Genomic DNA, 26,752 nt, shown 5'->3' with positions numbered 1-26,752 from the left:
GGACACAGAGTCTTTCACTTCTTAGGCCTGGTCTACACTACAGAGTTAGGTCGATATAAGCCGCCTTACATCAACCTAACTCTGTAGTATCTATGCTACAATGTTGCTCCCACTGATGTAAGTCACCCACTATGCCAACGTAATAACTCCACCTCTGTGAGAGGCGTAGCACTTAGGTCAATGTAGTTAGGTCAAAGCAGTGCCAATGTAGACACTGTGTTGCTTACATCAGACTGTTTTGGCTGTCAGCTGCTCCAGGCAGGGGGACTCTGGCTGTCAGCCCACCACAATTTCCCACACTGACAGTTAAATTGGTGCAAGCACTCCTGGTGAGGACATGCACCACCAACAGAAGGAGCTAGTATGGACATGCAAAACCAATTTAATTACTGCAGTGGCTGTGTGTCGACATTACTCAAGTCAACTTAATTTTGTAGTGTAGATTTGCCTTTAGTCACTGGTTCAAATGTAGCCCAAGTCTGTAGCAACCAAAACTCATGACTATCTGGAAACTGTTTTGTGGCCTCAGTGAAATTATCTGATGGTCTGAAAACACAGTTCCCAGTGGAGAAGAGTCCACATTACAGAAAAAGCCATGGTCATAACTGGCATTAACTGGTACCATCATGAGCCATGGCAGCAAGGACTGAATGGGTCCTGAAGACTGAACCATGCTCCAAAAGTTTCCTGATCAGATCTGAGGCCACATTACCAGGCGACAGCATGGGGGGAAGCATGCACTGCCGCTGCCCAAAACACTTGCTCTGTGGATATGGAGAGGACCTCTGCCATCAGGTCTAATTTAATTCTAATCCAGAATTACATTTTACTAAAACGGGATTTCCTTAGCAAAGGAGGCCATCTTTCCCCTGGTCCCTTTCAATGTAAGTCCCGACACTGTTGTGGTTCTCCCTTATGACTGGCTGAAAAGATCAGTCTCCCATTTCTATTTAGATGGACATGTTATAAACACCGGATCATTCTAGTACCTGAGCACAAATTACCTCCTAGCAGGGTAATTCAGCAGACCTCACTCACACAAGCAGTGGAATGGCACCTGTTGCCCACTGGTGAATAAGTACTAACGTGAGGATTTCCAAAGGAGTCATAGGGAGCAAGATGCCCAGTTCTCAACGAGCCAGCAGCCTCAAATAGGAAATAACTGGCAAAACAGAGCATTGCTGGAACTCCGCTCTTCCTGAAAAGCTGGGTCCTATTTGGAACTCCTCTCCCAGACCATTCTTCATCACATTCTATTTCCCTGCTCTCCTCCAACAGTGCATGGGTTTTGTGCAGCCAGGCAATAGTTAACAACACTGTGCTTTGTTTTTATCTGTCATCTTTCACCCAAGGATCTCAAAGCTCGCAAACCTCACATCATGTTTTACAGGTTGGAAAAGAGACCCGGAGAGGTTCCAGGCAGATGACTTGCCCAAGGTCACACAGCAAGTCAGTGGCAGAGCTGGGATCAGAACTCAGATTGCCTGACTCATAATCCAAACTAGGTAACACTCCTTTTATTGTGCTTCTTACTCCTGCCAGCCCAGTCCCCATATATGATAGGCCACAGCTGCTCTGGACAACAATGTTGTATGGGAGTTAGCATTTGGGGGAGCAGATGGATGGCAAAGAATGACACAAATTGCTCCCTTGCTGAAGGCATAATTTCTTCTTTTAATTATTTAAAGCCATAAAGTAGATGCCATTTGCTGCAGTTTTGTCTGCCCTGAATTACTACTGTGCAGTGTCTGAGCCTTGGCAAGAGCTAAACTCACTGCCCAGGCACGCCACCGTAAACTGCTTTCTCGCTTAGGGTGGCATCTGGAGTGGCAGGGCAAGGGAGATTTATATGCAGGTCCATTGAGGATGTTCAGATTCTATTTAAGAGGCCATGGTATGCTCGCTTCTTGGCAGCTATGCTCCTGGTGAGGGCTGCAAGGGAAATATTTCAGTGGATAAACCTTTGACCTACAATCCAATAGTGGGTCCTAGGAAGCAAGGAGGAGAGCTCCAACTACTGCCTGATTTCTACAATGTAGATCTTATCTTCCCACTCTGGGCTCGGCTCCCTGCCAACTTCCCTCATAAATATGGTGATGTTGGAGGAGCTAACAGACAATGCAATCAAAGTGGGACAGGGAGTGTCAAAAGCAAAATTATAATGGACATTCAAAAAACATCTCCATAAATACTGAGCATCCTTGACAGCACATGGGAGAGGGGGAGGAAAGAAAGAAACATAAATAAGAAACAACTGATCATCCTTGCAGAGGATGTCTGAAACTCAGATAGTACAGGCTAAGAGAAAGCACTGCAGATGACAAATTTAAACCCCAAGGCAGTTGTGCAACTAGAGTTATGGTTTGGTCAGAAAAGTTGTTAACAGCCCCTGATTTGTCAGGAGTTGATTGCTTGACAGAATCGTTGGAAATGGAATATTTATGACAGGCGCCCAAAATACAGACACTTAGAGGGTAAACTGGTGACGTCGACTGCAACTTTTAGGGCACTAAAAATTGTTTGCTCAGTAAAATGATAGACAAGGTGGCCCTTTGTTCTCAGGACCTTCTGAAAAAGAAAAATACAAACTGCAAACTCTGGGCACAATGGGGTGTCTCAATCCTAGACAGGCGGGATGGAGAGTGAGGTGGAGAAAGAGATAGACACTATGGTCTAATAGTTCTCTTTGATTCTATGGGCCAAGTTCTGCCCTTCACATCCCCATGTGTAACTTCCACCGGAGACAGTAAAAGTTGTGTTAATGTGTCGGCAAAACTTAACCCTGTGGTAGGATCAAACTCTGCTCTTTTTATTTGATGGGTTCTAAAAGTGTTTTATTGATTTAATAAAGATAGCATCAAAATTGCTGAATACTTGGAGAAGAACCTGCTTGCTCCCACTCCTGCAACTCATGTAGTTATTCTAAAATATTTGTTACCCCAATAACAGTAATTTACTATCTACTGCGCTCTGGCCACTCTGTTCTAAAAGTTCAATGCAGCTACAAGCATTTTGTGCACAGCGATAAAATGCAGTAATGAAATTACACCCTTAATAATACACTGCATTTATATAGCTGCTTTGATCAGAGTACGTTTCAAAGACTGCCATTATCCCTCTTCTACAGATGAGCAAATTGAGGCAGAAAAAAGTTAGTGATCTGATTTGCAGAATTGCCACCAGTTCCCACTAATTTCAATGGGAGATGTGGGTTCTACACATCTTGGAAAATCAAGCCATGTCTTTTTTTTGTTCATTGCTACCCTCCTCCAGTGCCAGTCAGTGGCAAAGCCAGGAATTGAACTTTGGAGACCTGACTCCCAATCCCCTGTGCTAAGCTACTAACTCAAATGCCCCTGCTACTTAGGGATCGCTTTGTCCACTACTGAAATGCAGCCAATTCTGGGGTGGAACACAGAAGCTATTTAACAGATCCTGGCAGCACTTTACGAGTATTTAGGTTGGGAAATGAAGGAGGACACCATATCCAACTGAAATCGCAGGGGAGACAGAATATAATTACTCACAATAGAATTGGCCCACACCATCAGGATTAATACCTCCACTTGTCTGAACAATATCACAGGATTTGCAGTGGGCCTGAATTTAAGTTTCATTTGAAGGATGCACCTAAGCAGCACAGCGCTCTCCTAACTCACGCTGGGGCACATCGTGCAGCCTCCAACTCACTCAAAAGGAGCCGGGGGATCTAGATACCATGGCTCCTGTGTTTATCAGCAGTTCAAACCGTTCACTTAGCCAAAAGCTGGCTGCAAATGCTGGTTTAAAAAAAGGCCGAAAAGCCAAAATATTTCTCTAATCCTCGTTCACTTTCCAGCAACTGCTATTGATTTCTGCATTAAGGAGTTAAAGCGGCTCTTGTCTTTCATCTTCTCTCAATGCAAACAACTCTGTTGGAGATTCACTCACGTTTCTTGGGACAAAGCATTAGCTCTAAGATTTGCTCTTCCAAGCCTGGATCTTTCAATTGATCTAAAGACGGTTCCTTATTTAAAATCATCCTGTAGGTTGACAAGGAGCCCAGCCATCAACAGAAATCAGAAGCCAAGTGAAGAATGCAAGTGTTGCTGTGAGTGACTGCATGACGTGATGGTGAGTTTAAAAAAATTTTTTAAAAAAATTAGAAACCTGGGTGTGATTGAGAAAAAGAAAAGACAAGAATGTTGCTTTCGTTACTGCCTCGAAACCACAGAGCTAATGAGCACGACAGTGCTCTTTAACCTTCCAGGTAATCGAAGCATAGAAGAGACCAGGCTAGTGACTAGGGCCATACTGATGTACCGCAGGTTCCTACTCCCCATCATGGTCACTCAGAGCATAGTACAGTGTTATGAATTAATTCCATACAGCGGTGAGCTCTCCTGCACTCAGAAAAGCTCTCTCCATGGAAAAAGAAAAAGAGGACTTGTGGCACCTTAGAGACTAACAAATTTATGAAGTGAGCTGTAGCTCACGAAAGCTTATGCTCAAATAAATGTGTTAGTCTCTAAGGTGCCACAAGTCCTCCTTTTCTTTTTGCGGATACAGACTAACACGGCTGCTTCTCTCCATGGACATCAGGACCACATGAACAGTTATTTATCTGGCTATAGAGCATCTTGCTGCTGTAAGAACTCATGACATTTGAACCAAGAGTTTGTCCCTCATGCCCCCACTGAAGAGAGATAGCTAAGTAGGCCTGCTTGAAGTGGGAAATTACCATTTCTTAAAGGAAAACCCACAAAAAGGGGTCCTGAAGGGAGGAGAGCTCCATATGGTTTCCTCCAACTGCTCTATCACAAGGATGATGGCTCCTGTAGTCAATGCCCATGCCCTGTACAAGCAGGGGTGTGGGCAGTTCATGTGGATGTTGGGGGCACATTTGGGAATGCAAGAAGGAGGACCACTGTTTCAGGTTATGAGATTAAATTAAGCAAGCAAAATTTAATCTGAACATAAAATAAATTTTAGCAGGGACCCCTATTAAGGTGCTAATCCCTAGCACAGATATTGCCACCTACAATCATTAACTAATTAACCCACACAGCCCCCCCGTAAAATAGTGACAAGGAAACTGAGGCAGATTCATGTGCATGGCAATTGTCAAAGGACCTTAGTTGGGCGACTCAGCAGAGAACCTGGGGCCTCATTCCAGGCACCCAGACAACACAGTGAATTTTCGAAGGATAACACAGGCAGTGCTTACTCCTGCAGGGTACCAGGAATGATCCTACCCTGGCCTGGTATGTGTGGACAAAGAGTACATCAACACGGCAAAATGTATATATCTCACAGCAGCAATTCTCAGAGCCTGACTCAACTGACCTGGGCTCACAGGCCTCATGTTACACAGCTGAAAAGAAGCAGTGTAGATGTTCCCACTTGGGCTGGAGCCTGGGCTCTGAAACCTGTCGAGATGGGGTAGGTCTCAGAGCCTGAGCGGGAACAATTACACCACTATTTTTAGCCGTGTAGTGCAAGCCCCACAAGCCTTAGTCAGTTGACCAGGGCTCTGAAACTTGCTGCTGCAGGGGGAAGGGTTTTGCAGTGCAGACACGCCCTAAGTACCTAACAGGAACTCTCCATCTCGAATGACACTTGCTGCACTCACTGACACCTTGTTTCACTCCCCTTTTTGCTCAATAGTTTTGCTAAAGCTCTGAAAGCTTCCCTAGAGACAGACAGGCAGGGAGGAAAGCCCTCCACAAGATTCCCCACATCCCACTCTACCATTCTGCCTTCCCCCGTGTCATACAATCATCTAATCTTCCACTGCTGGGATTTTGCTGGGCAAATGCTGCCAATGGTGCTAAACTATGTGGTGTTGCAATGATTATTATCATCATCTATCCATATTGTGGAAGAGGCCTCAACCCAAACAGGGGCCTCACTGCACTAGATGCTGCATAACCATATAGTCCTCCTTGCTCCAAAGAGTCAGCATGGACAAATGTTGACAGAGATCTGAGAAACTGTGCTGAGGCTCCCCCCAAACTCATCTCCCAGAGGACCCAAGTTGAAATCTCCCATGGGTCTCCAAAAGCTGAACATACAGAATGGGAAATGAGTGCCCAGGAAGGAGAACTGCGGGAAGGGGATCTGGGGGTCAGACTGGCTCACAAGCTAAATAAATACATCAACAATGTAACGCTGTTGCAAAAAAACAAGGATAATTCTGGGATCTATCAGCAGGAGTGTTGTAAGCAAGACACGAGAAGCAATTCTTCCGCTCTACTCTGTGCTAATTAGGCCTCAGCTGGAGTATTGTGTCCAGTTCTGGGTGTCACATTTCAGGAAAGATGTGGACAAATTGGAGAAAGTCCAGAGAAGAACATCAAAAATGATTAAAGGTCTAGAAAACATGACCTATGAGGAGAGATTGAAAAAAGAGGGATAGTCTAAATGAATATTTAGACCTGCGCTGAACTAGATGACCTCTCGAGGTCCCTTCCAGTCCTATGATTCTAATTAATTATTCCATGTAGGGAGCAGTTCCTCCCCTTTTCATTACACAGGCAGTGTTCAGACATTAGCTGAGACCCTTATTTCCTTGTGCAGATGAAATGAAGTGTCACTCAAATGACTAAAAGCATCACATTAGCAGAGAAGGTGACAGCATCTATAATCCAAATAAATATAGGGTATCTTCTAATGTCTGCAACCAAGAGCACACCAAGGTTAATATAACTGCTAAAATGCAGCTCTGTAATGCTTTGGTCACTATAGCAGTAGAATAGTTTGACAGAAAATGTACCTTATTTAACAGGACAACACAACAACTTGAAGACTGTGCAACTGAATTTATTTTGCAGCTTCAGAGAGTGTCTTCTGCTGTATTATCTTTGCCCTCTGTTCACCAGAAGGGAGCAATTAAGTTGGCAGGGTCAATGACATCTTCCACGTAATGCATGGATTTAATCGAATCCTGATCCCTAACATTCCCTTGAACTCAAACAGCACATAGCAGCCCCTTCTGCTTAAATGCAGTGCAGGCTCACCTGACGCTGAACATGTCAGCGGAAAGCATGTTCGATTGAATGAATTCGCTGCTGGAAGGCAACATTTTCAACACTGTCATTGGAATCAGTGAATTTAGTCTGAGCCAAAGACAGTTCTGGCTGGAAAAATCAGAGCCAGTAGTTACCGGATGCCAAGAATATCTAACGTTAATGAGAGGGGGAAAAAAGTAGATAAAATGGAAATAATTATGAACTTACAAACTGTGTATGTTTCTTTTGTTCTATATAAATTACTTCATATTCCAGGAATAAAAGGATGGGAGAGGTAGCTCGCTCCCCTGACAAAGCAAGATGACTGGAAAAATTATTACACATGAATTCTAAAACAAAAAGCTTCATTACTCTTTCTTTCTATGGAACAAGTCCACAGGAACATCAAAAATAATTGGACAAAATAAAAATCCTTTGAATAGAAACTGTTTTATCACAGCGTGAGATTCAGTTGACTTAAGCGCCAGAAAGAAGAGAACTTATCATCCTCTATAAGGACCAGTGTACCAGTGTGGAATCTATTCCCTTACAACTTTTCTCATCATAACTGTCAGTCAAGGCTGGGACTCACTCTGATCTCAGTTATACTGGTGTAAATCCACAATAGCTATATTAATTTCAGGAAAGTTATTCCTGATTTACATTGGTGTAATTAAGATCTGTATTTTTCCCCAGCATGGGTCGAAGAAGCATATGCAGTGTTGTTATAACCATGGTGGTCCCAAGATATTAGAGAAATCAGGTGAGTGAGGTAATATCTTTTATGGACCAACCTCTGTTGGTGAGAGAGAAACACAGTCTACAGACAACCAAGGCCTGATTTTCAGAAGTGCTAATATAACGCCAACAAACCATGGTTCTTGGTAAGCAAGGTTGAACCTGGGACCTCTGGAGCGAATGCATGAGCTTCTACTGTATGAGCGAAATGCCACAGGCCTCTTAGCCAAGGCTGTAGCAAACTCATCAATCTTCAGGTGGTTTAGGTGCCATTAGAGGGGGACAGAGCACCACACCCAGCAGGCATGGGTTACACTAAGGGCTGGTCTACACTAACGCTGTAAGTCGATCTAAGATACGCTAGTTCAGTTACATAACTGAAGTTGACGGAAATTAGGTCGACTTACAGACAGCAGTGTCTATACCGCACTATGTCGACAGCAGACGCTTTCCCATTGACATAGCTTCTGCCTCTCAGGGAGGTGGAGTACAGACATCAACGGGAGAGTGCTCTGCCATCGACTTAGCGTGTCTTCACCAAACCCGCTAAATCGATATTGCTGCATTGATCTCAGCAGTGCCGATTTAGCTGGTTGTGTAGACATGGCCTTAGTGTCTGCAACTCCACTGGAAGTCAGTGGGAACTGGAGTTGCTCAGTTCATATGAAAAAAATGGCCCTTAATGATTCAGGGGTTATTCTCCCCTTCTGCACGTTCTCTCATTTCATTCATGCCAGTTGTTTGTACCCACTAAGGGAAGATTATAGTAAATAAGTTTTCCTTCCCCCACAACCAACCCAATGATTTGCTGGATATGCCAAGTCACCTTTCCTAACATCACATATGGGAACCTTTAAAGCTCAAGAACTAGGGCTGCAGTCACGAGTTACCGTACTGGACTTTAACCTCTAAAGACCAGGGCTCTGTTTAAGTGAATTTAATGCTCTAAAAACTGCCTGGTTGACAGTCTTAGGACATGTCTATATGGGGAAATTCCCTGGCGTAGCTACACCAGAATAATTATCCCATTATAATTATACTAGTATGAGTCTCTGTGTGGACACTCAATACTAGAATAAAAAAGTGATTTCATTCCAATATAAATACTCTGCTTTATTATAGCTATTGTAGTATAGCTATGCCAGGAAATTTCCCCATGTTGGTAAGCCCTTAGGAACTGAAGGGCTCTATCCACCCACAAAACAAGTATAATATGAGCAATGAATGGCAGTGCCTGTTTTTTCCCACCCCAGTGGCCTCTCCACTGAGAGCCAGACTTAAAGAACTAAGGCCACAGACAGCCTTCAGCTGGTTTTGTCCCTAACATGCTGATCTGAATTTGAAACTCTGAGCTACAAGTGAATGGCACTAGGAACAGGAATCTATCCCGTGAGTCATCCTTCCCTCCAAGAGCAGGTTCGGACACCACTAGCTTGCCAGTGAAAATTAGCATTGAACGTCCTCTCAGGCCCATCTGGATATTGGGCCACATCATATAAGCTGCCCGCAACTTTGTGGTAATTTGGCATGATAAGCAGCAGCATCTCAGAACAAGCCCAGGAATGGAAAAGGCAGGGTGCCAGCAGCAAGAAGCATGGCATATTTGCAGAGCACCCACGCTAGATTACTGTTATTAATTTCTATTTATAAAAAGGCAACTACTGGAAACTCTGATATAAATTATATAAACAATGTTCAATCCACTCCCACACACACACCATTTCCCACTAGCAAAATTCGCCAATCCCACAAAATTCTCAGCCCCCATCAAGAAGCCCCTCGCTCCCCATAAGCTTTTTCAGAGTTTTACCCTCCTTGCAGCATGCTTTGGGAGCCAACAGGCCCAGGAACCCAAGAGCAGGGAGAGTAGCTTCCAAAGCTGAAGGACCCTCATGGAGAGTACTCTTCCCCCGGCCTCCTCTCTTTGAAATGAAGGTTGAACCAGCTTGAGTGTCTTCACTGATTGCAACTGCCGCAGTATGGCACAAGCAGAGTGGAGGTCTCTGAAGTCCGATAGTGCCAAGTCATTGCAGCCAGCACTATGCCACTGCACAGAGTATTGCGCCAGTATTATCATTTTATCACTGCTCATGAAAAGCCTCTTTTCTCAAAAGACCTGTATAATAGCCCGTCCAAGTGAATACAAAATTATAGCTATGTTGGAGAATTCTGTAGCCTTGTTCAAAAAGGCTGTTATAAATTATCTTATTTTTTAAAATCAAATTCTATAGCTTTTTAGAGCCATTTTTCAGAATCCCATGTTTCATCCCTATTAAAGAGTTTCCCATAAGGGTTGATTGTTATGGCTAAGTCAGGGACCAAACACCACACTGGAAACAGCCACAGCGTGACAGAGAGTTGGGGGGCGGGGGGGATGGGAGGGGTCCCAGGAAGCGCTTACCCAAAACGCACTGATGGTCACAGCTGTTTGTCCCTCATTTTAAGTGGTGCTGAATCCACACCAACATTTTAATGAAAGAAAAAGAACCCATCACGGTCTAGTAGGATTTGCTTTGACTGTCCTATCAGTTTGATGAATGAACATTGTCCTTTAAGCATTACTACCACAGAGTTAAAGCCATTCTAATTTCCTACCATACGTTGCTGGAGGTCAGAACCTCTATTTGAACATTTTGTTTAAAAGCAGTGGCCTGTATAATTAGTATTACCAACAAACTGTGGCCCATAAATTCCTAAGCACCATGTGTGCAGCTCCTCATCTCTGGCAAAGCTTAGATGCACTGTAAAGTTAGCTGCTGGTATCTAGAAATATATTAGAAGACACACTGTATATACAGACAGCCATAAAGTCTTTTCAGCACCCAGACACTTACTATTTGTAACAACTGCAATCCAGCAGAACTTCTTTACTAAAAATATGCCAATAAGATAGTAAACCACATTGCTGTAGATTCAAACACGGGGATTCTTCAAAGCAAGGTACCATGCTAAAACTGCATAGCATCAGCCTGCTATTTAAATGCAAGTATAGTAAAACCTTGCTAATTCTCAATAATAAGTAGGAGACGTATTGTGAGTTACTGAGTTAGGTCCTGATCCTACCCACACTAATTTAAGCAGGTGAATAGTACAACTGATTTCAAGTTAAGCATGTGCGTAAGAGTTCGCAGTATTGGGGCCTTCAGGGGTAAGTGAACAAGCACATTAAAAAATAATGCAAGTTCTTTTCCATTTGCAGGATTCTTTTGATATTGTATTCTGTCTTACATTCTCACGTACTACATATTTATATACACATATACAAATGCCATTTTTATGAAGTCCCTCAAAAATCTGCATATTTTCTGATAAATTAATTGTGAGATTCACAAATTCCCCAACCTTGACTTACTGGGGCATTGCACTCTGAGATGTTAGCTTACATAGATAGAACCCCAGTTCGAGACAGAATCATATTGTTTCACAGCTCTGAAAAAAATTGCCATCATTTATGGATGTAACTGAGGGCAGAATCTGGACTAGATTTTTATAGCACAGCAGCAGCAGCTGAGATCTTCAACGTATAGATGCTGTTACATTTCAAATGTAAATTTAAACACTTCCATCAAAATCATGGAAAACACCCCTTGTTGAAAACTACTTCCAGATTCCCACTTACTGTGTCACATTTAACCCATCGATATTTAGCATGGATTATCCCACTGCAAGGTATGTAAGTAAAATTTTATCCCATAATTTCCATGTTTTTTCTTTCATCTTACAAATCAAAACACATCATTGAGCATTTCCTTTTCCTGGGCTGCACATGCACGGATCTACCATGGGAAACCTCTGCCCACAACCCTGACAATCAGCGTGACCACACAGCCAATAAAATTACATCGTACACTGCTACAGCTGTTTCCTAGGTAACCAGCATGGAGCTACATAAACTGGCTAGATGCAGTGGACGGAAATAAACAGCAGCGACATAATCCTGTAACATTTTGACTTTTCAAGAACAGCTTTAACTTGTTACAAATTTATTCTTTTATCTTCCCCAGTCGATTCACATGTGAGGAATCAGTAACTCACTTTAGATTTTATAATTCCCCTTTATCACTCGTCCTGTAGTATTCCAAGGAGGAAAAAAATCACCACACTGGGCTTTGTAGTGTACAAATTATAGGCCAAACCTTGAAGTCCTTACTCAAACAAAATGTCATTGAAGCCAGCGGGAGTTTTTCCACAGTAAAGATTTCATGATTTGGCCCTATATTAGTGACCTAGACCTTTACAATAACCCTATACTTGTCCCCAGTGGTATATGAATTACATCTAAGGATTGTGTAATGCTGTCTAGATATTAGAGTGACTACACAGGTAGATATTATATTACCCATACTTGCTACAACAAAAATGGCTTATTCTCTTGTTCAGTAGAGAAGACTTAGCCCTATGGCTATATGGCAACACTCTGCCCTTGGTTGCTTACAGTGGGAACTCTCCCACTCACCCACATGTATGCACAACCCTGAAATCAGAATGTGGCCTTTATTTTTTCCACTACTGACATCCTGAGAAAATCATGAATAAGGGCCCAGTCCTGCAGTCCTTTCTCAACCTAAATTCCCATTAAGGACTGCAGCATCAGGTTGTTAAATCCTACTTACAGGCATTGTGGGCCATAACCTGCAGTCTTCGCAGAGGCTTCATTCACAAGCCACTGAAATCAGCAGGATAGTTCTCTCCAACAGGACTGCAAGAAGTGGCCTGACAACTAATCAGTGATAAACAGAATGAACATGATATATTTCGTTCTGCCATTCTTGAGTTTTCATGACTGTTAGAAACTCAGTGACACACAACATTGCTCCAACCTTTATCAGTTTATAATTTATGTGGTACTATTTGGCAAATAATCCAATATAATAAACTATAATAAGAGAATTGTATCTTACTGTGTGATACTGTAATTAACAACATGATTATAAAGCGTGAGTACAAAGTGTGTAATTAAGGACATGATTATAAAGCACGCAGGCAAGGTAGATTTGTTTGTGTGGCTGCCTTACCAGCGAATTCCCAGTCTTCAAGCCAGGTCCTGCAGTCATCTGAGCAGTACTTATGCAATATGACCTGACCCAAAGCCACTGAAGTTAATGCGAGTCTTTCCATTGACTTCAATGTGCTTTGGAGCTGGCCCATAATGGTGCTGATGGACCTATTCATGTGAATTAGGAAGTAGTCACAGTAACTGGTCCTTGACTTGGAAAGAACAAGGCTGTTTACCTAGCATGTGTGTTGGGGGTAGGGGTAACATGGAATCTTACTGGCAATATTCAACTTTTTTTTAAGTCATTAATGTCAATTCCTCCTTCAAATTAAAAAAAAACCCCAACAATTGTACATACCATGGAACACTTTTTTGATGGCAAAAGAGAATTTATTCATGATCACAACGGTTTTGTGCTTTCTCCTGTGATCATACACTCCAAACCATAGACTTTTAACAGCAAACCAAATGTATGAAGAAAATACCTGTAGTTGATTTTTACTTAAAATATGAATGAATGCCACAGTTCAGCACAGCCCATATGACTTTTATGTATTTTAAATACGTTACTTAATGCTCTTGACCCTTTGAACACCTTCCTCGATTAATGAAGCTCCCACTCTTGTGTAGAATGGCTGAAAGTAGCAAGTGATGCCCATTGCAGCAATATGGAGTAACCAAAATGTACCACTCATTTGCATAGGCTGAAATATACTCCTTTAGATGACTAGCAGAACATTTACTTTGGAAACTCAGGGCTATGGTATGTGTACAAAATTTATACACTGTGTGGTGAGTGTGTGTTGCTCTTACAGTGCTGTCGCTCCTAGTCGTGGGATGGCTGAACTGAAAATGCCACATTTGAACAATCACAAAGAGACAACAGCCAGAGATAATTTGTTTGGAAAAAGGATAACTGGAAAAGAATATTATTAATAGGATGATTGGAGTTTGGCTTGACAAAAAGAAAATCTGAACAAAATCCTGTTTTCAGGATGCTGTTAAACAAGACAAGATGTGAAACTTTCTCTGGAGCTTAGTTATACATTGTACTGTGTCTGTTAAAATATTAGTAGTACAGAATTTTAACTGGGCCCATATTTGTTTTCCCCGTTGAAGGGCAACAGAGTCTCACACTGAAATATGAACAGCTGACTACTTAGCATTGTAAAAAAAGAAAATACCTGGTAGAAAAGGGAAGGAAATCTCTTCCCTGCATGCCCTCACTGTGTCCACTGCCATACATATAGCTTGTCCTCTAAACATCAAACCAGCTTGTGATGCTCCCTATCCTGCAAGATTTCTTCTTTCACATGGTTAATCAGACAGTAGTTAAGTCATAACTTCCAAAGACAAACTGCTCTTGAGCTGTGCAAGGAACTAAGGACAATGACTGTTACATGAGAATCTGGTAAACAGCCTATAAGAATGTGGATAATGTACCAGCATACTCAGGTAAGAAACCCACTGCAGTGCTGTGTGCAAGAGGAGGGGGAAAGTCAATTCCAAAGACACAGAAGGGAAGAACCATTAAATATCTGTGAAAGTCATAGAAAGTAATAAATCCAATCACGCTAAAACAATGCAGCTAGTACTTCAGGAGCTCAGTACTGTAAATACTGTTTAAGAATTACTGACCTCCAAACCTCCACTGGCGCAAGAGCACCCATATGTATTACTGCAGGACAGTGTTACATAGCACTGCATCCCACGGTGACTGCATTACAGGACTAGTCTGAAGACACTATGGATTTGTTGAAAAAGATGCTTTTTAATAGAATAAAATCTCTGATTTTCAGCAGAATTTAAGTTCTCAGTTTAATGAGCCTGGAGTCCAAGTGGAAGCAGTGGACTCAAGCGGTTAAAATATATATATATATATATATATATATATATATATATATATATATATATATGCTGTTATCTTGAAACAGAGTGCAAGAAAGAGATAAGCAGCCTCAGAAAAAAGACTCACTGAATATACCAGCTTAACTATTCAAACCTGACACAGCACAAAGCAGGTAACAGTGAAATTTGTTTCTATGTCTGGTAACCAACAGGGTTGAAAAGTCTCTGCTTTTTCCATTACTCACTTGGTGCAACTGTAATGCTTTAAATCATTCTTAAGCCCTGCTTGGCATTGCAATGCAACTCACTGCTAGCCAACTGTAGCAAAGAAGCTGAGGGGCTGCATTGAAAGGAGAAGCTGCAAAGGCAACCAGAAAAGGAATTCCTGCTCATCTCTGATCCCAAAAGCTTGTGTCAGGTTAACTCCCTAAAACCACTGTCATGGGATCAAGACAGAATTATACCCCATTTCTGACATAGGTACTGTCCCCTGACTACTATCATCCCCATTCATACATACTCCCCATGAACCAAAATAAACTGGTGTGTAAGATTTTAAACATTCTTTAGGTTCTGCCACCTTGTGGGAGTTTCCTTCCAACTTTTATGAGCTGCAGATCCAACATTAATTTAACATCACACTGTAGAACATATTTCCCAGATGCTGTGAGTAATAGTACGAAAGACAATATGAGTAGTAGTAAGCCTGCAGGACCACAGTGAAATTCACAAGACCCAAATCCCTGTTTGAAGTTAAGCACCAAAAATAATTGCCATTTGGAAGAAGCGGCAGCAGCTTTAGAAAGTTACATGCAAGATGCTGCATGCTACTCTACTGCCAAATATAAATATTCAATTTCCCCTTTCTCATATCTTCTCCCAACACAAGTAAATGAGCATCAGCTACAATCTTACACCCAGAATGATGGATGGAGGACAGAGGTGCTGCTTTAAAGTTTATTGGCATTTGGTATATTTCACCCCTTCCGCCAGTGCATCAGCCATCTGATTTATGCTGCTGTTCCTTGCAAACAGGTCAACACCAAACAGGGCTCAAAGTGATTTGTATTCTTGGGGGGGGAGGGAGGGAGGAGGAAACCCTACCAGAACAATTGTTTGTAAACACACAGTTCAAACAGGGGCCTCAAAAGAGAGGCTGCATTTTCAAGCATCCCTCCGGAGCCAAAGAAACAGACCCCCCCCCCCCACACACACACACACATACCCCACGAGGCAGTCTCTCAGGGCAGTGCAATATCCCCCCACCCCCGTAGCATTCCCCCCTCGCTCTGTCGCCAGCCTTACCTTCCTCCTGCATTCTCTGCAGACACAGGGTCAGATTCTTCCTCCAGCCTGGCATCCCGGCACCGCAGCAACCTGCTGATGGGGCGAGGGGGCCTTTTTTTTCCTTCTTCGGCAAGTCTGGACAGGGCCCCCACCCCCACTCCAGAAGTGCCGTGGGTACAGCGCAGCGAGCAGCGGCGAGACCGAGGGCTTTACAAGGCTAGACATTGATGTGCGATGTGCTCCATCAGTGCTTGTGCAGGAACAAGGACTGGGGGGGGGGGTGCAATACTTGGGGGGGGGAGGGGGGCAGGACTAACAGAGGCAGCAAAGAAAACACCTCGCCGTGCCGCTGGCTAGGGCTGCTTTAAACGATCCTCTCCTGGCCCACGGCACGGGACTGGGGCTCTGCTGAGGCTTTTTACTGTAGCCACGGGAGCTGCGGTTCCCAGCGTGGGGGTGGGGGATCGTACTAAGTGGCAGCAGAAGCCAGGGGGAGCGACGCAATAGTTCATTTCCTCCCGCCCTTGGCGAAGCCTCTGGCTGGGGGAGCGCAAGCTGCGGGCCGCTAACGGGCCCCCGGGGCGGCTGTCCTGCAGGGAGAGCCTCGCCGCCCGCCGCCAGGCCTGGGGTGGCTGCAATTCCCGGCAGGAGGTGGCCGAGGTAGTACAGTCCGGCTCCAGGCTGGATCCGAGTCACTGTTTCCCACAGCTGGGCAGGTAAGAGCAGCCGGAGGAGCCTTCCCCCCTCCCCCCCCCGGGGTGGGGGTGATTTTCTTCTGCCCCTTGCAGGGGGGTTAATTCGGGGAGCCCCGGGCATCGCAGGAAGGTGCTCCCCGAAGAATTCCAAGGGGAGCCGGGGCAGGGAGGAAGAGACAGAGAGCGCTGCGGTCTCTCCGTGGGACGCGCATGGACCATTTGGGTCTAAACGGGAGCTGCGAGGGTGGGCCTGAAACCACTTGTCTCGGCGGCCAGAGAGGCTACACTGAGCCCGATGACACCAGGCGCAGCTCGCAAGGGAGCGATGCCTCCGAGTTGTGCCTTTGATAGTTGTATCAGCGCCCGGCTTATTTGTCAACTGAGAGGGGGAAAAGGGGGGAAACACACCCAGCCCCCCAATCTGCTGAGCACAAATGGGGCTGCTGCCTCCTCGGCCCCACGGCAGGTGTGTGCCGTCAGGTCGTAGAAGATCGCACACGGCGGATTATTCAGCCCCCGCCAGACTCCAGAGGTGTCAGCCCCAAAACCAACACCCCATCACACAGTATTTTAATTAGGTGTTTTCTCTCTGATCAAACCATTTCAATGCACACTGTCAGCTTGCAATCTAGTCTACTTGAATAAGTGAGTTAAAAGGAGTTAAAGGAACGACACCGGCTTCTTAGTTCTCTCGCATGCTCATTTTCCTGGCATTACGTCCACATTTTCTTATGTTTCCCATTATTTTCTCCCCCCGCTGCAGTGTGAAAACCCACATAAACAACGGGGGAGTGGGTGAAGGGGGAGGTCTGTTTTACCATATGTTATCAAATGCACAAAGCAAACAGATCTTTTAAAGGAAAATATTTTTCTGGTCTCTTTTTCTCTAATCTGAGGCATTACTTGTAACAATGAGAAGTTAAAAATCAGTCAGGTTGATTTTAAGTGGATGGTGTCCCATTAAATAGTGTTCAACATTTACATTTTATAATGAAAACCTGAGACCAAGAGAAATATTTGCATGATTAATTAATATAATTGATTTTGAACATAAGCATTTCCTGGAATGTCTGAAACTCAAACCCTAAAAGTGAAACTGTCCATAAACAAAAACGTTTTAGTCGATTTTCACTGTCCAAGCTGAACGAAATGCAAAGAGTAAATGAAGAGCACAAAAAGTGACCAGTTTTCAAAGTAGCAGTCGTGTTAGTCTGTATTCACAAAAAGAAAAGGAGTACTTGTGGCACCTTAGAGACTAACAAATTTATTTGAGCGTAAGCTTTCGTGAGCTACAACTCACTTCATCGGATGCATTCAGTGGAAAATACAGTGGGGAGATTTATATACACAGAGAACATGAAACAATGGGTGTTACCATACACACTGTAAGGAGAGTGATCAGGTAAGGTGAGCTATTACCAGTGGGGGGGGGGGGGGGGGAACCTTTTGTAGTGATAACCAAGGTGGGCCATTCCCCCCCGCCCCCCTTGCTGGTAATAGCTCACCTTACCTGATCATCCGATGAAGTGAGCTGTAGCTCACGAAAGCTTATGCTCAAATAAATTGGTTAGTCTCTAAGGTGCCACAAGTACTCCTTTTCTTTTTAAAGAGTGACCAGTAAATAGGACTCTAAAAATTCTTTCACCTCCTAAACTAAGAAGTTATTAGTAACATAGGGAAAGAAGTTTGATATATAACTAAATGGAATGTATCCCTTTAACCTGACATGTTGTGTGTGTCTTTACCACAAAGGTGTGATTGCAGCACAAGCAGGAATACTCATGCTAGCTTTAAACAAGTTAGCACAGGAAACTATAGTAGCAAAGATGTAGTAACACAGGCTAGCAACCCAAGCATGAGCCCATCAGGGATCCTGAGTACATACTCTGGTTGCTAGCTATGTTGCCATGTCTCTTATTGTTACCTGTGCTAGCTTAATTAAAGTCAGTCCAGGTGTGCCTACCTGGACTACAGTAGCACCTTCACTTCGCAGTGAAGGCACATCCAAAAATTGTCTCTGAAGCCCTGGTTCTGCACCTATGTCCCAGTCCTGCTAACATGCCTGTATGTGACACATTGCTCTTGTGAGTAGGACTAAATATTTGAAACTGTTCATGTAAGTAAAGTTGCATGACTTGGACCAAAGTTGTTTTTGTTCCCCCCCCCCCCCAATTGTAATGACTATTCACAAGTATTTAAAAAATCTGGGGGTGGTTGAAAACTACCTCTGTGATTATTTTTTTTAGGATGCCAGAGTTTTGTTCATTCTTGAACATGCAGTTATAAAGGAGACATCTATTGCGTATGCCACCATGTTCATGTTTTTAATTTCCTGAGGGCAACATTTCTTAGTAGTGACTGGCAGACTGTTTGGTCTTTGTCAGACCTTTTACAAGCAGTGGTAGGTCTCCATGTATATCTCTGCCTTCATGGTGGTAGCTATTTTACTGTGTGTAATGGAAGGTGTAACCTTATAAGATTATGGACCAAATTTTCACTCAGACCCCAGAGGGTAGGGTGCAGTAGATCAGCCAGTTTGTGTTACAAAGAGCTGCCCCTCTGGCCCTCTTTGGCTGGTTGGGACAGCTGCAGCGCTATGGGGACATAGTAACCTAGGGTGTCTATTTCAGCTTAGCCGGGGGGAGGCAAGAAAAAGGAATTGCAGTTTTGTTTTCCCTTTTAGTAAGAAAGAGAAAGAGAACAGAAGATCAGCCATACTGGGTCAGACCAAAGGTCCATCTAGCCCAGTATCCTGTCTTCTGACAGTGGCCAGTGCCAGGTGCCCCAGAGGGAAAGAACAGAACAGGTAATCATAAAGTGATCCAAGTCTGCAGCTGGGATACCCATGATTGCTGCCGAGGTAGCAGTAACTTCACCCACCATCTTTGGGTTAGATCTTGGATCTGAGGAATGTTTATAATGGGTAGCGTAAAAGCCAATTGTTTTAAGGGCAACATAAGGTGGATGGATAACATAGCCCACCACCAAACTGATTAGCAACATTCTGAAGGCTTCCTCTGCGTCCTTGTGAAACATGAAGGACTTTCACACAGAGACACTTTAATCCTCCCACCCCCTCAAGGAACCAGTGCTGCAGCTACCATCCCCTGGCTGAAGAAGATTCCTTTTGAATGTCACTCCTGTATTGGCCAGAGGAGTGAGTGGTGGTGAACGCAAGACTGACCCCCTCTTTGCAAAGAAGAGTGACATCATCAGTTCCTGCAGACTTAGGCCTTGATCCTGCAAACATTTAAGCACATGCTTAATTTTACTCACATGAGTAATCCTATTGAATTCAATAGGACTACTCACATGTCTAAAGTTAAGCACATGCATAAATGTTGGTGGGACTGAGGCAGTAAGCAGTCAAGCCCAGGAACTGAACCCAATTACCACAAAGATTGCTCCCCTTTGCCAATAATTTCTAACTTCTGGAGCTATCCCTCATCCCACAACAGGAAATATATCTAGATGCTGACAACTGAAAATATATTCTAGAAAATCAGCTAGTAAAGTCTGTAGGCAAAAGTGTGCAGCTTGCCTCTTTTCTTCCCCCACTGTATCCAGTTCTAAGGGACATTTCACGATGAACGTCAGCTGGCATATCCACTAGCGGCAGCTCTCTCTCAAACTCTGGCATATCCACTTGCGGCAGCAGAGCAGCAAAGATTACAGCGGATGGGGTGGTTAGGTTGAATCACAAAGGATGAAGGGGAGGGGTACATTTCTTGTCTGACCTGCTACTGGAGCAATAGCTAGGCTGCAACCCTAATACAGTAAACTCCTGTTTATCCAAATGTACTGGCGGGGGGTGGGGGGGGGGGGAAGGGAGGAGTGGAAACTTTTGGCTAACCAGGCGTTCGACTGCATGGAAGTGCTGTCAACTAACATAATCCTACAAGGGGACACACGGTGGATTCAGATAATTAGAGCCCTACAGATTTTGCATGTGCATCCAATCTGCGATCCGCAACAATGATCCAGGGATATAAAGTATGTATCTGAAGATTTGCAGCGCTTTAGGTATAAAATTCGGATCCGCATGCAGCTGCAATCCACAAAAATGGTCTTCAGGTAGCCACATCTGCAGGTTCTACAGATAGCTGAATCCTTTTATCCAAAAATCCTAGTTAACTGGAATTATACTGCAGTGATGAACCTCCCTTTTGTCCCCAGCTGGAGTTCTGACATGCAGAGATCTCTTGGCTTCTTTACAGTGAATGTGACAGTGTGCAGCAGTTTGCTTTTAAAGGAAAAAACAATCCTCTGTAGTTTGAGTGCAAAAGTACGTGATAACTTGGGGAGCTGCAGTAAATCAGAATTCTTTAGCTGAATTTGATCAGTGAACGTCACCCTAAATGCTAATGAAAGGAGACAATGCTTTCTAGTAGTTAAAACATGGAAGTGGATGCCTGGACTGTGGCGTTATATTCTGGCTCCACTACTGACCTAGGCAAATCTTTTAACCTTTTGGTGCCTTAGTCTCCCCATCTGTTAATTCGGTACAATACTTACCTCACAGGGCTGTTGTGCGGCTTATTCAGCATTTATGGGCTGCTCAAAAATATTCACAAGACAGGTGCAGTATTATTAGGAAAAGATTTTAAAAAATGGTCCATGGTGGCCCAACTTGGCTCCCTCTGAAGTCAATGAGAGTTTTCAGAAATGTGCTGTTTGAAAGGGTGAACGTGAAGATGACAAGTTGTCTACCTTTTTAAAACAGTTGAGTGCCAAGGAAATAAATAGGCAGAGTTCGAGTTGAAAATATTGCCACATGAATTTTACAAATTGTATGTGCCCTAGTCATTATAATTAAAGTACCAATGCTACTAGGCTGGGAGTTTCAAGAGCGTCCAATGTGAGCATAACACTGTTCCCCTGAAATCAATGGGTCCTTGCTTGAGGAGGAAACTGCTACCTATTGAGCCACTAACATTTTTGCTGCATTCTGGCTTTTCCTCGGCAATCTTCCCTCTGAATCAGTGCCCCAGCCTGGTGGTAGAAGGTTCTATCCTTTCACTGGCAACCACCACCAACTGGTCAGAGAGGGATTTTTCAGGCAAATGGAAATTTGGAGGCGTGCGGATTGTGTACATCTCACACTGAGCTTCATGAGTTAGGAGTGCTTGTTTGCCTGGCTGTTTGGTCCCAACTTAGCGACTGGTGGGGCATTCTTCCTACCCCTCTCGTTGACTTGTTTTAAATAAGTATTTTTTGGTATTCCCTCCAAGCAAACCTCCCTGTCCTCTAAGCCATGTTACCCCACTGTTGACAGAGTTCCTGGACAGCCCTCCTGGGAAATGGGAGGGACTGCTGAGGCAACAACCCAAGGTGCATTTCATTTTGAGCAGGCTTATGGTGTCTATATGTGGAGGCTTTACCTCACCTAGTGAGCTGCTGCTGCTATACAACATATAGTTAGAAACGAAGCCAGCACAATGCTATGATCTTAGTTTTGTTTAATTCCGCAGAAAGGAAACATACTTGGATAATTATTTCCAGACTCTCTCTCTCTCACTACTGGGCTTAATCTCTTTCATTCAGTTTATTTTTTTATCTTTCACTAAGTGGCTTGCTGGGCAAACAGTGTATTGTAAATACATCCAGGGAAAACGTTTATGTAGGGCCATCTCCTGTCATTGTTTTGATGTAAACTTCCCATTGACTCTGTGGGAGTCTTGCAAACAAAGCAATGGCAAGATATTGCATGTGAATTATGCCGTCACTGTAAATTAGTATTTACATTGATTCACACATAATTTAAGTATAACTTGTCAGTAAACACTATACAAACTCAGATTTTAAGGTGGGTTTATATGGCTATGTGTAAATACTAATACAAACTAGGTTTTTTGAGGAAGGGGCCTTGCCTAACTCTGTGGTTGTACAGTGGCTAGTATAACAGAGCCCCAGTCCTGAAAAGGAAGGACAGCCATGTGGGTATGGCATTAGCCTGGGACCTAGGAGACCCAGGTTCAAATGTGTGCTCTTCCACAGACTTCCTGCATAGCTATGGGCAACTCACTTAACCCCTCTGTGCTTCAGTTCCCCATCTGTACAATGGGGACAATAGCACTGTCCTACCTCACAAGGGTGTTGTGAGGATGAATGAACTGAAGATTGTGAGGTGCTCAGATACCATGGTGATGAGAGGCATAAGCACATATGCTGATAATATAGGATGTTTACAAAATGTTACTCACTTTGGAATAGTTTGTGGCCAGACCTGCAGAGGAGGAAGAGAATATGAACAATCGTTTCTGCCAGAGGTCCTTGCACGAGGGACTGGATGTAATCTGGTCCTTGCACTTAGTGAAATTAAGAGCCAACAGAGTCCCCTCCTACACTGGCTAGTTCAGCTGGCCCTGGGTGGGGATGCAGAGGAAGTGCACTCTGCATCTTTACAGAGTGGTGGATTGGTCATGTTACCCGGAGCTCCAGGAAGCTTTGTGTCTGAGTAAAGCAGGATCTCTCCAGAAGTTTGTCGTGCAGCAATCTGCCTCCACTCTGCTGTATTAAGTAAATGTTTATTTCCAGGCCCCAGCCATGTGAAATGAGTCATTGTTAAAAGTAAGTAAGTCCAAATATTGGTAACATCATAGCAGAATTTTCAGAAGCCTTCACGATCCATTGATAACAGCAACTGACCTTCCAGTGATCTTCTGTAAATCATCTATCCATCCATCTCCTTGATCATCATTCCATACTACAATTACCCTCTACCACTCCTTCGATGATAAACTTTCACTAGGTTATTTCCATTTCTACACATAATGTGACCAAAGTATAAAAGATTGCAACTGTTGATCTCCAACATCAGGGTCTGCTTCCCTCCCATAATATTTCAAACATCAGCATTCATATTTTTTTCTGTCCAAGAGATATGCAGGAGTCTTCACCAGCGCCACATTTCAAAGCCTTCAATTTTCTTCTTGTCAGCACCATTAACTTCCCATGATTCAAATCCATAAATCACTATGGGAGGGGAGGGGGGAAAAGAGAGGCTTTTCACTAATTGCACCTTCATACATTTCAAGACGCCACATTTTTCCCCCCGACACTTTCTTAACGAAGGCCATAGCTGAGAAGTCATCCCTACTTCTGATTTCTTTGGAACAGCCTCCTTGATTGGATATATATGATCAAGATTATTAAATTCATCTACTGCCTCTACAGCTTGTCCGTTAATCGTGATGTCTGCATGCATCTTGTTTTTGTTAGTCATGTCACTGTCCTGCATTTTGTTTCATAGCATTCAGAAATAGTCCATATTCCTCATGAACTGTTTTCAAAGACTGCAACATTTGTTGCATTGCATCAGTGGTGGTACCAAAGAGTATGATGTCATCAGCATATATGAGGACTGTTAAGAGGCATCTCAGTGGAATTCCCAGCTCCTTTCTCTTTGTCAAAACCTTCCAAGGCTTGTCTCAAAATCAATTCTGTGTATATGTTAAAGGGGTCTGGTTACAAAAGGTTAATACCCTTGTTAGAGAACAGGGGGGTTGGAATCAGGGGTTTTTTTCATGGCTACTGTTACAACTCCCTTCTATGTGGGCTGTGCCTTGAAAATACTATCTGGTTCATCTAAAGCAGTGATTCACATTTGCTGTGTAAATCACATACCTTTAAAGGTAATACTACCAGGTTAAAAAATCACTGTAAATATCAAATCACCTTCATTTTGTTACTGACAACATGCGAGATTGATACAAAATGTACTTACTGGTGCAGCTTATTTACATTTTGCACTTCACTCAGTATGGACAATAATAATACACTAGTCAGTTTCACATTTGTATAGCATGGGGCTATGTCTATGCTGCAGATACTGTTCTGGCAGAGCCCCCCCAGTGTAGATGCAGTTTACACCAAGTGAGGGAGCTTTGCTGCCAGTGTAGAAACACCACCTCCCTGAGTCTTCTGTCAGCATAGCTGCATCTACACTGTGGGTTTTTACTGGTGTAGCTGTGTTGGTAGGGAGTGAGGATTTTTCACACCCCGATCAATAGAGCTATGCTGGTGTAAGTTTTAAGTGTAGATCAAGCCTATGTTTCATTGTTAGGTTTTCATACACAATCACACTGCTGTAATGCTTGGGTTGCGAACGCTGCTGGGGAATGCTTAGAGGGTTTGCTGGAATTTTAAAGAGTAGTTTCTTGAAGACATTCCTATGGAAGCTTTTTTTTTTTTAAAGCCAAATCTACATTTTGGGCCTAAGAGTGATCAGCCACTATCCCTTTCAGCTGTGGCTGAGAAAACCTTACCCATCCAAGATACTTGTGAAAAGTACAGAATCACCTTACATTACCAAGAGTTTATGCACAAGTATAAACTTTGTTCAGAAGCACCCACAAAAAAACACAGGAAACTCTGTGGGTTCAAGAAATTTGTCCCCATGCAACCGAAGCAGGATCAGGATATAATCATCACCACCCTTTGTTCCTACAGGATGGAAGTGGAAACACATCCATTTGCCAGCTGTGCTTCCAGAAGGCACAGCAACAGTTAAGTTGCCTTCAGCAAGAGGTAAGTTATTACACACACACACACACCCCGCTGTACATGGGAACTACAGCACGAGCAACAAAGGGCTAAGATCAGTTCATGGGTATCCTCCAGTGTGTCCATGCCATGGAAGTCTTGCAAGATAAGGACCCAAAAAGTTTCTTGCTGTTGAAGAAACAAGGCTGCCTGCCAGCCAGGGTCAAAACAGAGTGAAAGTCAGAGTGGCTTGACTGTTTTTTCACCAGACATCTTTGCTTATTTCTGAAAGACACTCTGTCAGCTCAGCTTCCTTTCATTATTACACGGCCTGTCTGTAGTTGATCAGCACTTGTGGCCAGGGCTGATGGGGTCTTTAAACATGTCTACAGACATGCTATGTCTACACTACAGACCTTACAGCGGCACAGCTGTTTGGATTCTGCTGAGCCACTCCATCAGGATACACCCTGGGATCAATAAGAGAGTCTTACAGGATTTGTTCTGCAATGCTGTTTCCCACTCCAATGTAATCTTTTCCCCCACCACCGCTGACAGCTGACGACTGCAGTACAGCATTGCAGAAGTTCCACACTTCTTACTTCCAATTATCCAGTGACACTAAAGGTTATGGGCCTGTAGGACTATGGCGGAGAGCAGGGCAGAGCCAGAGGAGCCTGTGTCTTGGTCAGTGCTTACTCAAAAACATCAGTGTTTAAGTAAGCCAGAGAGGACGGTCTTTTTTCCTCCCAACACTGTATTGTTTATAATAGTGTTGTGCACACAGCTCCTTTGCAGCTGCTGTGTATTGATTTCAGGTCTGCTGAGGCAGATTCTAGTAATTCAATACACTGAGGTGACTGACCATGTTAGTCTATAAAGTTTCCTATTCCAAGTAGTCAGCAGAGTGCTTGAAGCACTAGTTGCTGACACAATTGCTTAACACCATTAACGTTTGCTTGTAATTGTATCATATAGGGGACAACAGCTACTGGCCCAGTTGTTTCTGTTTGGAACAGTCACAAGGTTGCCAGTCGACATCTTCCTCACGGAAATACAGCGGAGCTACTGCACAACTTTGTGTGTTGCTAAACCAGCCAGAGTTCAGCCAGCAGTATATTTAAAGGCTACTTCTTTACTGGGAATAGAGAATAGTGGTGTTAGCACCCATTTGTCTTTTGAAAACCTGCATGTTCTCTTGTAGTGGGATGGAAGCTCTTTGGAGAGAATAAAACTTCTGCTACAATTCTGGGTATTTTTTTCATTCTTATGGATTGGATATTATCTCCAATATCCCAGTCTCTCCTCCCCAACAGTCCTTTCAGTATCCCCTTTGTTTTCCTTCCTTCTTCTCTATTAACTCCTCCTCCTCTCTCTCCCCCATCCACCCCGCAACCTCACATTCAGACATGGTGACAGGAAAGAAGTTGCACCTGCTTACACCATTCTACATTGGGCCCTTGCTGATGGGTGCAATTATATCCATTGTAAAACAAACCCATTTTTAGTTGTACCACAGTTGCCAAGTTCCCTGTACAATTATACAGCATTGCCTCCAGCAATGCACATTTTTACAAGGTTCAGCAGCACTAACTGCTACCTAGTATATAAGGGTTTAATCTCAACCCAGCTTCTCCTTGGGCTGGTGCTCAGGGGAAGATCCATAAAGCAGCTAAATGCAAAAGCAAGGGCCACTGCATATGAGAAGTCAGCAC

At 43.6% G+C, this 26,752-nt stretch overlaps 1 protein-coding gene and 1 long non-coding RNA gene across 4 annotated transcripts in view; one reads left to right on the top strand and one right to left on the bottom strand.

Annotated features, from left to right (window-relative positions):
• Nucleotides 1–16,255, bottom strand: part of GRIP2 (glutamate receptor interacting protein 2) — a 471,570-nt gene extending 455,315 nt beyond the window's left edge. For 2 of the 3 annotated variants that reach the window (XM_043552086.1, XM_043552087.1), the window contains exon 1: nucleotides 15,877–16,255. In XM_043552086.1, coding sequence (XP_043408021.1) covers nucleotides 15,877–15,931 — 55 coding nt within the window. In that variant the 5' untranslated portion in view covers nucleotides 15,932–16,255. The remainder of the gene's footprint in view (nucleotides 1–15,876) is intronic. The other variant, XM_043552089.1, reaches the window with a different exon arrangement.
• Nucleotides 16,256–16,355: 100 nt separating this feature from the next.
• LOC119566870 lies at nucleotides 16,356–26,286 on the top strand. The gene is made up of 3 exons (XR_005226333.2): nucleotides 16,356–16,574; nucleotides 25,005–25,082; nucleotides 26,016–26,286. It is a non-coding gene; the product is annotated as an uncharacterized LOC119566870 (long non-coding RNA).
• Nucleotides 26,287–26,752: the final 466 nt, after the last annotated feature.

The sequence above is a fragment of the Chelonia mydas genome, chromosome 7, assembly GCF_015237465.2.
Source record: "Chelonia mydas isolate rCheMyd1 chromosome 7, rCheMyd1.pri.v2, whole genome shotgun sequence".
Classification (NCBI taxonomy): domain Eukaryota; kingdom Metazoa; phylum Chordata; order Testudines; family Cheloniidae; genus Chelonia; species Chelonia mydas.
Note: the sequence above shows the minus strand (reverse complement) of the source record. Positions and strands in the feature narration are given on the sequence as shown.